The sequence below is a fragment of the Carcharhinus amblyrhynchos genome, chromosome 27, assembly GCF_965287045.1.
Source record: "Carcharhinus amblyrhynchos chromosome 27, sCarAmb.v2.hapA, whole genome shotgun sequence".
Classification (NCBI taxonomy): Eukaryota; Metazoa; Chordata; class Chondrichthyes; order Carcharhiniformes; family Carcharhinidae; genus Carcharhinus; species Carcharhinus amblyrhynchos.
The window spans coordinates 31,060,494-31,071,498 of record NC_137350.1 but is presented as its reverse complement, the minus strand read 5'-3'; the positions used below and the strand labels follow the sequence as shown (position 1 = coordinate 31,071,498).

General features: G+C 44.6%; 1 protein-coding gene across 9 annotated transcripts in view; it reads right to left on the bottom strand.

Moving 5' to 3' along the window:
* Positions 1-1,044: 1,044 nt before the first annotated feature.
* The window catches only part of raraa (retinoic acid receptor, alpha a), a 575,761-nt gene continuing 565,800 nt past the window's right edge, over positions 1,045-11,005 (bottom strand). For all 9 annotated transcript variants that reach the window (XM_080213768.1, XM_080213765.1, XM_080213771.1 and 6 more), the window contains 2 exons: positions 7,132-7,290; positions 1,045-5,187 (listed from right to left, as the gene is read on the bottom strand). In XM_080213768.1, the coding sequence (XP_080069894.1) occupies positions 4,988-5,187; positions 7,132-7,290 (359 nt within the window). In that variant the 3' untranslated portion in view covers positions 1,045-4,987. The remainder of the gene's footprint in view (positions 5,188-7,131; positions 7,291-11,005) is intronic.

Genomic DNA, 11,005 nt, shown 5'->3' with positions numbered 1-11,005 from the left:
CTTAATGCGAGGTCCATTCAAAAGTCTGATGGCAGCAGGGAAGAAGCTGTTCTTGAGTCAGTTGGTACGTGACCTCAGACTTCTGTATCCTTTCCCCAGTGGAAGAGAGAATGTCCGGGGTGCGTGGGGTTCTTAATTATGCTGGTGCTTTGCCAAGGCAGTGAGAATTATAAACAGAGTCCATGAATGAGAGGCTGGTTTGCGTGATGGATTGGGTTACATTCATGACCTTTCGTAGTTTCTTGCATCTTGGTCAGAGCAGGAGCCATACCAAGCTGTGATACAACCAGAAAGATTGTGTTCAATGGTGTCTATTTTGTCAGCTTGGATCTTGTTTGTCTCCCTTGTGGGAACCTTGAATTGGATTCAATTTGAATCTGGTTTTTGGAGCAAGCAAGGAATGGATTTAGGTTTGCCCAGTCCACTCTGAACACTGGCTTTGTAACTTTTAATATCCATTTTGACATTTGTTAAACAAAAACCTCCAGTTCCACACTCACCGTATTCTAATCCCAGAATCAGCCTCAGAATCAGTTCTTGTTCGGTGCTGCCCCTCGGGTAGAAAAATGAGGTGTTACTCCAGGAAAACAGTGATTGCCACATTAGCAAAGACAGCTATGCGTAATTGTAGAATAAATATAACTTTATTCTTTTACCAGTAGATTTCATGAAAAGTTTAACAGTAACTTCTGCACAGAGACAGCCTTGTTATAGGAAATCTTGCTGTACAGTTGACTCGGTACACTAACACATCCATGAACAGAACAAGAACTCGCCATTAACAGTGGAGGTGTCAGGTTAATGATTCAACTAAATGTGTAACTGTACCTTTTAATTTGATAAAACCACAGGTGGCTGTTTTTTTACAATAGAAAAAAAGTGTAAAATATGACACTGAATTGGGCCACATTGCCACTTACAAACACAGAGACAGAGATGTGCTGTCACTGGGCTGGGAGGAAGGTGTGGGGGCGGGGAGGAGGCAGGGGTGGGGACGGGGGTTTGGGGGGGGGGGGGGGGGGTGGTGGCAGAGGGGGTGGGGGGGGGGGAGCAGAGGCGTGCTGGAAGGAATTCAGTCACAAAGTAGAGCGATAAGATAACATCCGTGAATGAGGGGAACACTGCAGCCTGGGAGGGAAAAATTTTCATCACGCCCTATAACTCACAATGACCCAAAACACTTGTGCCCCATCAGTTCTGGGTCACAGAGCCAGGATTACGTGTTGCCCTTCCTCTTGTGCATTTCAATGACTGCAAGACGCTTTGGACCACTGTGCCAGTTTCGAGCAGTTGGCCACACATGCCGTGCACAGAAAATTACCTTGTAATAGCAACAATGACCAGTGAGTGGCACTATTTGCTCACATTTGCTGTGATTGTATGGTTATGCAACATGGCATGGGTGGGGAGGGGAGATACCAGACCTAGGCTGAGGCTGTGTCATTCAAATCAAGAGATAAAATTCAAATAAATATTATATATATATATAAAAAATTAATACTGAGCTGCGAATTCTCCTTTTAATAAAAAACTGGGAGCCACTTGAGGGGGGGAGAATTTGCTCAAAGATAAAACCTGCGCAAAATAAAAGACTTCAAATCTGGTGAAGTATCAACCCAACACCTTCCAAAAGCTTTTGAATCCTGGAACAGGCACCGGCCTGGGAGGGGACAGGCTGAAGGGCTCTTTTCCTGCTGTCTGCTCCAGCGATTACAGATGTACAATTTGGTATCCAATTTAAGGGTGTCTTCACTGAGAACACCAACTGAGACTGTCCAAACTTTATGTTGGAATCTGCAAGTTTATATCTGGATACGCCTTGTAGTGCTCTCTTATTTAACTCTTGTGAAGCCTGTGAGTGGCAAGGGTGGAACTTGGGGTGGAGGGCAATGTTTGGACTTCACCGGAGCGCGGACAAGGTATAGATTGCGTTGAATCTTACATCAGCCAGGTTTGTACATCCTATGTGGAGCTTTCAGGAGTTAATGCCCATTGGACTAATATTGAACTCTTATGCACCTCACTGCTGTGTTGCGCTCAGGGGAAAAACCTTCTTCGACTTGCACGTAGCGTTACCCATCCCGTTTCTCCCTGGATGGTGGGAGTTGGGTCCAGGGGAATGAAGGACTCGGAATTCTCTTCTCTTGACTGCAACTTCTCCCAAAGGTCTGACTCTGGTATATCAGTGGAAAAGCAAGCTTTCCCCTTTTTACTGTTACATGCTCCCACACTAAGGGAAAAATCAGCATGAGATCTATCCTTCCAGCCAAGCAGGTCAGCTGCATTTGTGAACTGCCCCCGCCACTACCCTTGCCATTCTGGTGCAAGGCCAGTAGTCCTCAGTCAAGTGAATGCGTATTGGTGTTCTGACAGATAAATTCATCTTTTTTTTTAAAAAATGATGCCTCGACTGAATCTCATCCCAGACCGACAGCACAGCGATTCCCCACAGCCCTGAAGATACCATTTAACCTTCACAAACGAACAGAGGGACCTTGCTTCCTTATCCACCTAGTTCTTCGTCTTGTCAAAGTGATTTACGTTCAGTCACCAGCCGAAGAAATCCCATCATCGGAGACCTCAACATCCACTGAATAAAAGACCTCGATCTCTGCTGGAAACAGGCTCGTGTGCCGCGAGGTTTTGTGTCTGCAATTGGATTTCTAATTTTGACAAAGGGTCGGAGGTCAAAATAATGGCCTTGCAACCGATGTGACAAAACTCATCAATAACCTTTCCTCCTCGCTCCCCCCACCACGCCCCATTCCCATGGTCCAATCTTTCTAACGGAGGAGCCCAGATCAATTGAAAATGGCTCCAGTTCATTTGGTTTATTTTTCTTCCTAGTTTTATACTTGTTAGCAGGATTGTTAGGGCTGTTTTGAGCTGCGTCCAATTTCTATCACTTCAACTCACACAACATGCCAGTCAGGCCTGCTGAGCCTTGGTGACTGGGATCTAAGGCCTGAATGGTTTGGGGGCCATTGAGCATCTGAATTCAACATGAACCAAAATAAAAATCTGGAAATGCAGTGCTGGCACCAGGAAAAGTGAAGGTGGTGAATTGCTACAAAAACCCAACTGGTCCAATTCATGTCCTTTCGGGAAGGAAACCTGCCACCTTACCCTGGCCTATGGCTCCAGTCCAGCACCAATGTGGTTGAATCTTAGCCACCCTTTGAGCCAGCTTAAACAAGCCACCCAATCGTATCATCATCACCATCTCTTTCTCTGGACTGTTAAGGGGTGGGCAGTGGACGTTGGCCTTTGCCAGCGATGCCCCTCGTTTGGAGAAGGAATATAAAAGAATCCAGGTTTTTGTGCCTTCTTGGAAGAGTGGTTCGCCCGACTTGAGTCAAGGTTTGCGAGTTGGCAAGAGAGGTAGAGGGCAGGCGAGCAATAAAACTTTCGAAGGAGTGGGTGCTTCACCTCAGCCCGTGGCAGCGCACCTGTATCCAGTTAGGCCTGTTTCACTCTTTAACAAATGTGCACGGCTTCAAACACGGCAGCCTCAAATATCAAAAAAATTCCAATGCAGTTTAAAGCGTTAACTATAACGAGATCACTGAGAGTAAAACAAGGTGAGGTCGAAAGGTGATCGATCATTCTTTTGAATGAACCATCACGAGATCTTGAGCACTATGCAGGTCTATGTTCACAGTACACCATGGTCAAATCCTGAGAAGTTTAAATTCCTTTTTTTTTTGCCAATGACACCACTGCATGTGACTTAACCTCCTGTGCAAACTGCAGTCAAATTAATCCACTGATAACTTCTCGGGTTGCTACATGTGATCAGCGAGGGCAAGGAAAGGCTCATGGCTTTTCCGGGCCCCACTGATATACTTCACCACGGTTGGAGTTGACGCACAAATCTCCAGACTCCGGTCAGTTGAAGCCCAACCGTCCAGAATCATTCTCAGTCAGCAGCCCTGAGCTGTAAATTGTGACCCCATCTTTTCCCTCCTCGGTCCCAGACAGGGAACGGGCAGCATCCAGTCCAGTCCATTTCGATCACGGCAAGGGGCGTGAAGCATGGCCCTGACGTGTGACTAGACACGCACATACATGCACACGCACACACGCACACACACACACGCACATACACACGGCTCCCTTGCCATGCAGTGACCTGGGAGGGATATTTGAAACCTACACAGTACTTCAGAACCATGCTCTCTCTCAGAATAAATGTGCTTAAAAATGAACATCCAATCAACAAAGGCATAAAAGAAAAGATTGGAAACCTCTGTGAGTACATTAAAACAGAACAGCATATTTACACACATCCCTAGAGTAACCTAGTTACCTTCATTATCTTCCCGCTTGTATGCAACTCATTTCAAAAATGTAATGACACCATAATTTTTTTTCCTTCCTCCTCTGGTAAATCCAATTTAGACAGTTCAACAAAAATAATTAGTTAAAGGTTTCATTTGTATAAATGTTTCTTTGTTCAAATTCCTTGTTTTTTTTTGGATGCTATTGGATTTTGTGCTGGTGATCCAGTCTATCAGCTAGTATTATATGAGATTATGAAAGATAAACAAAAGGAGAAGAAAAATATTTTTAAAAAAACGCAAAGGGTCTTCATTGTTCTCTCCTAACGTTAAATCAAAGCAAGTTCAAAAACCAGAAGCTGAAGGCTTGCAAAGTGGAGTAGAGTCTGCTTTGAGAATGGTTGATTCCTATTCCGGAGAGGGGTGGGTGTATATATATGTGTGCGTGTATGTATGGGGTTCATCTCTGCTGCTCATCACAGCCCTGAACTCGGTGTCCATCTCAGTTAAGCACGTTTGAAAGAGCTTCCAGCGTGGTTAAGCACAGTGTGTTAAGTTCCAACTCAGTCCCGAGCGCCTTCCGCAAGCTGCAGAGTATGTGGCAAAACAATACTGTGGCTCTCCTGTGAACACTTCACCTCTTACAAACACGTCAAACGTCCATGGTGAGTGAGAGTTCCGACTCACTTGACCCCCTTCTCCCAAAGCTATGGTGACTGAGTGTTTGGGCTGCTGCTGGCGGCGGAGCTCGGGGACATGCTCGGGCTGCTGCACGGACGGGCAGCGCTGCTTTTGCTGCAAGGCGAGGAGGAGGGATCGATGCCGTCGGAATTCTCCAGCATTTCCTGAATGAGTGGTGGCATGGATCCGGGAATCTCCATTTTGAGGGTGATAACCCGCTCGGCTCCTGGGAACGCAGAGAGAAACACAACCATGAAACTGAAGACACACTGCAACAACTGATTGCCAAGTATCAGAGGGTGGCACTGACCCGGTGTGTGAACTCTGGCAGTACATACAACCCAGTACACAAAGGACAGCATTGTAAACAAGGAACAAGTAATTGAAATAAATGTTTTCTTCTGTTCTTGTCCTGTTTTCTTGCAATCATTGTAATTAAAAATAAATAAGTAGTCTTTATAGCTTTTTCCCTCTTTCCCACCCATTAAAGGATTTAATGTTTCTCTGTTTAAGGGGCTGTGTAAACGGTTGCTGCTGATGATGATAGGGTGATACCATGGTCCTGAGCAGGCCTTTAATTGTTATGTCCTAAATGGGGGACAGAGTTTTCGACCAGATCTTTGATTGGGTATGAGTGAGCTGTGCCTTATCAATTAGTGATGATGCAGAGATGCCGGCGTTGGACTGGGATGGATACAGTAAGAAGTCTCACAACACCAGGTTAAAGTCCAACATGTTTATTTGGTATCATGAGCTTTCAAAGCACTGCCCACTCACCTGATGAAGGAAAGGCGCTCCAAAAGCTTGTGATGCCAAATAAACCAGGACTTTAACCTGATGTTGAGAGACTTTTTAACTGTTATAAATCAGTGCTCTTTGCTTTAAAAAAATTATTTTAAAAATTCAAATTTTGATTTATTGTCACATGTATTAGCATACAGTAAAAAGTATTGATTCTTGCACGCTATACATGCAAAGCATACCATTAAGAAAGAAAGGAGAATGTGCAAATGTAGTGTACAGTCACATCTAGGGTGGAGAAAAAAATCAACTTAGTACAAGATAGTCTGAGGGACCTGCATTAAGGATGTTGCCCTACCAATATAGGGCAGCATCCTGTCACAATATATTGCTGGCTTTGGGAGTTCAACAGTGCAGAGGTATGACAGAGGTAAACTTAAGGTATACAGCCATTTAAAGATAAGGGACCCTCAGCTATATAACCAAGGATCCCACGCCCCCCAGACATACTCTCTTCCACCTTCCTCCATCGGGAAAAAGATACAAGGGTCCCAACTGACTCAACAACAGCTTCTTCCCTGCTGCCATCAGACTTTTGAATGGTCCTGTTGCATATTAAGTCGATCTTTCTCTACACCCTATTGGTAACTACAGCACTATTTGCTGCACCATCTCCTTTCCCTCTCCTCTGTACTCTATGAACGGTATGTTTTGTCTGTATAGCGTTCAAGAAATAATACTTTTCATTGTATACCAATATGTGTGACTAGGGGATTTTCGCAGTAACTTCATTGTGGTGTTAATGTAGGCCTACTTGCGACACTATATAAATAAACTTTAACTTTTTAAACAATAATAAATCAAATCAAATACAATGTTAGCCTTTCAAAGGCTGCAAATAGTTTTAATACATACACTGACCTTTGTCAAATAATGTTTGGCAGGAAATTTAATCTGCACCCAAGTGATGTATCATTTCTGATCCAATGAAGTGATTGAAATATGGGTGGCCCCATCCCAGAAACATAGAAGGTGGGGGTAGGAGGAGGTCATTTGGTCCTTTGAGCCTGTTCTGCCATTCATTACGATCATGGCTGACCATCCAGCTCAACAGCCTAATTCTGCTGTTCCCTCCAAAACCTTTGATTCTATTTGTCCCAAGTGCTACATCCAGCCACCTCTTGAATACACTGAATGTTTTGGCAGCAACTACTTCCTGTGGTAATGAACTCCACAGGCTCGCCAGTCTTTGGGTGAAGAAATGTCGCCTCACCTCCGTCCTAGACGGTCTACGCTGAATCCTCAGGCTGTGAGGAAATTGACTTTGTGGGGAGCCTGTTAACCAGCTCAATGTATCTCAGTCCCATTCGTCAGTCACGCGCTATTCAATGTGTCTGTTGTACTTCGGTTGACCATCCCATGCACTCACCTTTGGCACTGATGCTGCGCAGATCCGTGATCTTCATCAGCATTTTTGGGAACATGTGGGGCTTGTTCGGTCGCCTTTTCCTCACATAGATCTTCAGGGCTTCCAACAGTGGCTCCTGCAGCTTGTCCACTTTCTCTGGCTCCTCCAGGTCCTGACGATCTACACAAAGAAACATCCAAGATTATCAGAGAACATTCATCTCTCGCATCCTTCCTCACATTCTTTAACTTGCTTAGACACTCTCTTTCTGTCAATTACATCAGTCAGTTTAATGTGTACAGAGCATGGAGGAGTTGTGACAACATTGTACTCCTACCTTCTAACTTGTGCTTAGCACTTTTTGCTCAACCCGCTGTGTTTGCTGACCTTCACTGGCGCCCAGTCTGGCCTCATCCTGACTTTAAAAGGCTCCTCTTTGTTTTCAAACATCCTCCCTGGCCTCCCACCTCTATATCTCAAAGAACACAGTGATTTGCACTGTTGTCTTGCAGCATCAGGGACCTGGGTTCAATTCCTGGCTTGAGTCACTTTCTGTGTGGAGTTTGCACATTCTCCCCGTGTCTGTGTGAGTTTCCTCTGGGTGCTCTGGTTTCCTCCGGGTGCTCCAGTTTCCTCCCACAGTCCAAAGATGTGTGGGTTAGGTGCTTTGGCAATGCTAAATTGCCCCTTAGTGTCCCAGGATGTGTAGTTAGAGGGATTAGCGGGGCAAATATGTGGTGTTGCGGGGATAAGGCCTGGGTGGGATTGCTGTTGATGCAGACTCGATGGATCAAATGGCTTACTTCTGCACTGTAGGGGTTCTATCAACAGTACAGAACAGGAAATGGCCCTTCCTACCATTAAGTCTGTGCCAATACATGACTCTTATCTAAACTAAAAACCATTGCCTCTACACAGTCCATATCTCTCTATTCACTGCCTATCATGTATCTGTTAAGATGCCTCTAAACGTTGCTATTGTATCTGCTTCTACCACCTCCTCTGGCAGCTCATTCCAGGCACTTACCAGCCCCTGTGTAAAAAGCAAGCCTTTCACATCTCCTTTAAACTTTCCCCTTTTTAACCTATGTGCTCTGACAATTGATATTTCTACTCTTATCTGTGACTTCCTCCAGACCTAGGACGCTCTGCAATCACTGGTTTTTTGCACATCCCTAACTTTCTTTTGTCTTGGTATTGCTAGCCTCTCTCTCCTTCTATAAGAAGCTCCTTAAAGTCGGCCTATTTTTCAGTCAAATGTTTTGATATCTTCACCAACGTCAGATAGTCACCAAGAATCGAACAGGGAATTCAGAAGTAACGTTTTTATCCAAAGAGTGGTGAGAATATGGAACTTGCTACCACAGGAATGCACTTACAAAGAGGCGAGACAGGTATCAGACCGAGAAGGGAACAGATGGTTAGGAGGGCAGATTTAGATGAGGAAAGTTAGGAGGAGGCTTGAGTGGCACCACATACCAGCATGGTTGTGACGAACGGCCTGTTTCTGTGCAGTTTAGCTCATGTAACCCTAATATGGCTTGGAGTTCGACAATCAGTCCTGTGAAACACCTTTAGCCATCTATCTTGCTACATTAAAGACAGGGGCGGGGGGGGGGTGATTTTCCCCAGCAAATTCTAAGTGTCACCAAAGTCTGAAAACAGGAGAGTTTCACACAGTTTTTTTCAGTGAGCTACCACATGCAATTTTCCCTACACTTGGTCAATTCTTTTGATTTCATGCCAGTAAATGGGGGGCGGTGGGTGGGTGCGGAGCCTAAGCTCGCTGGAGAAACCAGCTGCAGACTGCTAGGCATGCGTCCTGATCTCCATTATACTGTGTACAAATCGACATGGTCTGTGGAAGATCCGTCAACCAGCCGGACTCCAGGTGCGATTTGGATTTCTTGACACCCGTTCAAATTTGCCACCCCGCTATGCTACTCAACCAGTGCAGCCGGGAGGGAAAATAGCGCCCCCTCTCTAAAGTGTACGTCCCCCTCTCTAAGTGTCCTGTGGTAGCATGTTCCATATTCTCACCACTCTTTGGATAAAAACGTTACTTCTGCAGTTGAGGCAGTGTAACAGCAAGGCAAATGATAATGTTGTACTGGACATTTATTGATGCTTTCTTTTTAATTGCCCAGTTTCAACTTCAGCTGAGCCAGAATTTATAGACACTGAGAGCAGAGGGATACCAGGCCCAGATGGCTACTTTTCATGTGTCTTCTGTCAGTGTCAGATGATTACTTAACAGTGGGGTTCATCACAGTCAGGCCTAATTCTGTTCTCATCTGACATTCACACACACTTGTACATTCCAACAGGATGGTAACTAACAGCAATTAAGTGCAGAAACTCAGGCTGATTACGAGTCGCTTTATCCCTGGGTTAACAAAGGCCAACTTTATCTTTTCAATGGCCATTCCAGCTAATGCACTACTTACTGTGAATTAAACTGGATCTTCTAGTCTGTAAAAGTTAGTTAAAGAGCCAATGTGAAATTCAAAAGCTTTCTTATCAACTCTAAAGGACAGCAATACTTCTTTATCAGCATGCAAAGTCTTCAGTTTCTATAATGAATAGGTGAATGAGAATTTTACACATAGATTCTGAAGAGAACAATCAAAAACCTCAAATCAGTAATAGTGCAGAGAGCTGTCTATCTCATAAACATTTACACTACTAAACTAACTGCTATATGCAAACAGCATTCCATGACTTTGCCCTTGCAGTATCTGTTGGCAGGTCATTCTCTGATGAAGACACACATCCTCTGGGAATTGAATAAAGGATGTGCTCATGCTTGTTTCACTTATGACCCTTAATAGCTATCAGTCACAAAGGACACTATCACCCCATCTGTCTGGATTGGAATCAAACCCAAATCCTAGCTGTTAAAAGGACAGCGTTTAAAGACTACTCATCAGATAGTGCCTCCACCCATCAGGTACAGAAAGACAGTTTCACTTCCACCCCCACCCTTTGGGCAATTTGATTCCATCACCAAAACCATGGTAACATGCTGCACATATAGTCTTCTTTCCCCTTCTCTTTTTTCCTCACTAATTTTTACCCCCTCTCTCCTGAAGGACATTCACTCCTTCCTGGGATTAAGGTCCATTATGTGCCAATTATTTTTCTGGAACTGTACCCAAGTAAGCCATTCTTAATGTATGAATGAAGACCACATGTACCAGCAACCTGTCAGCTAGAGGAAACCGAACAGTCCACATTAACGCTGTTCTCATCTACCAGTAGTCAGGGGCAGATATATGGGCTGATTTTAACTTCCTTAACCCAGAGTCACCTGAAGAAGAAGCAGCACTCTGAAAGCTCGTGACTCCAAATAAATCTGTGCGACTTTAACCTGGTGTTGTGGGACTTCTTCCTGTGCCCACCCCAGTCCAGTGCCAGCATCTTCACGTCATGATTAGCCCAGAGGGATTGAGGTAACATCGTTGTCCTAGCTGAGTCAGCTACTAAAGACTAGAGATTGAATCTGGGACTTCTGTTGTCCATATGACCTGCTACGTAACCTGGAGGAGTTATTCTCGGAGATTTTAACAACAACAACAAATTAGCTTCATTGTACTGATCATGTGTGCAATGAAGTTAAATCTTCATCCCTCCAGCTGTGGCTACACGCAAGAAAGAAGTTTCAAGCGTATAGAAGCTGAAACTAGTGCCTCTCAGCTATATCCAAAGTACTTCATGGGAAATGTATTGTGGATAAATCAAGAAGTTATTTAAGAACATATGAAATAGGGAGCAGGAGTATACCATACGGCCCTCAAACTTGTTCCACCATTCAATATATTCACAACGGATCATCTGCCTCATCCCCACTTTCCTACTCACTCCCTCATCCCGTAACTCCGTGAGAGATCAAGGA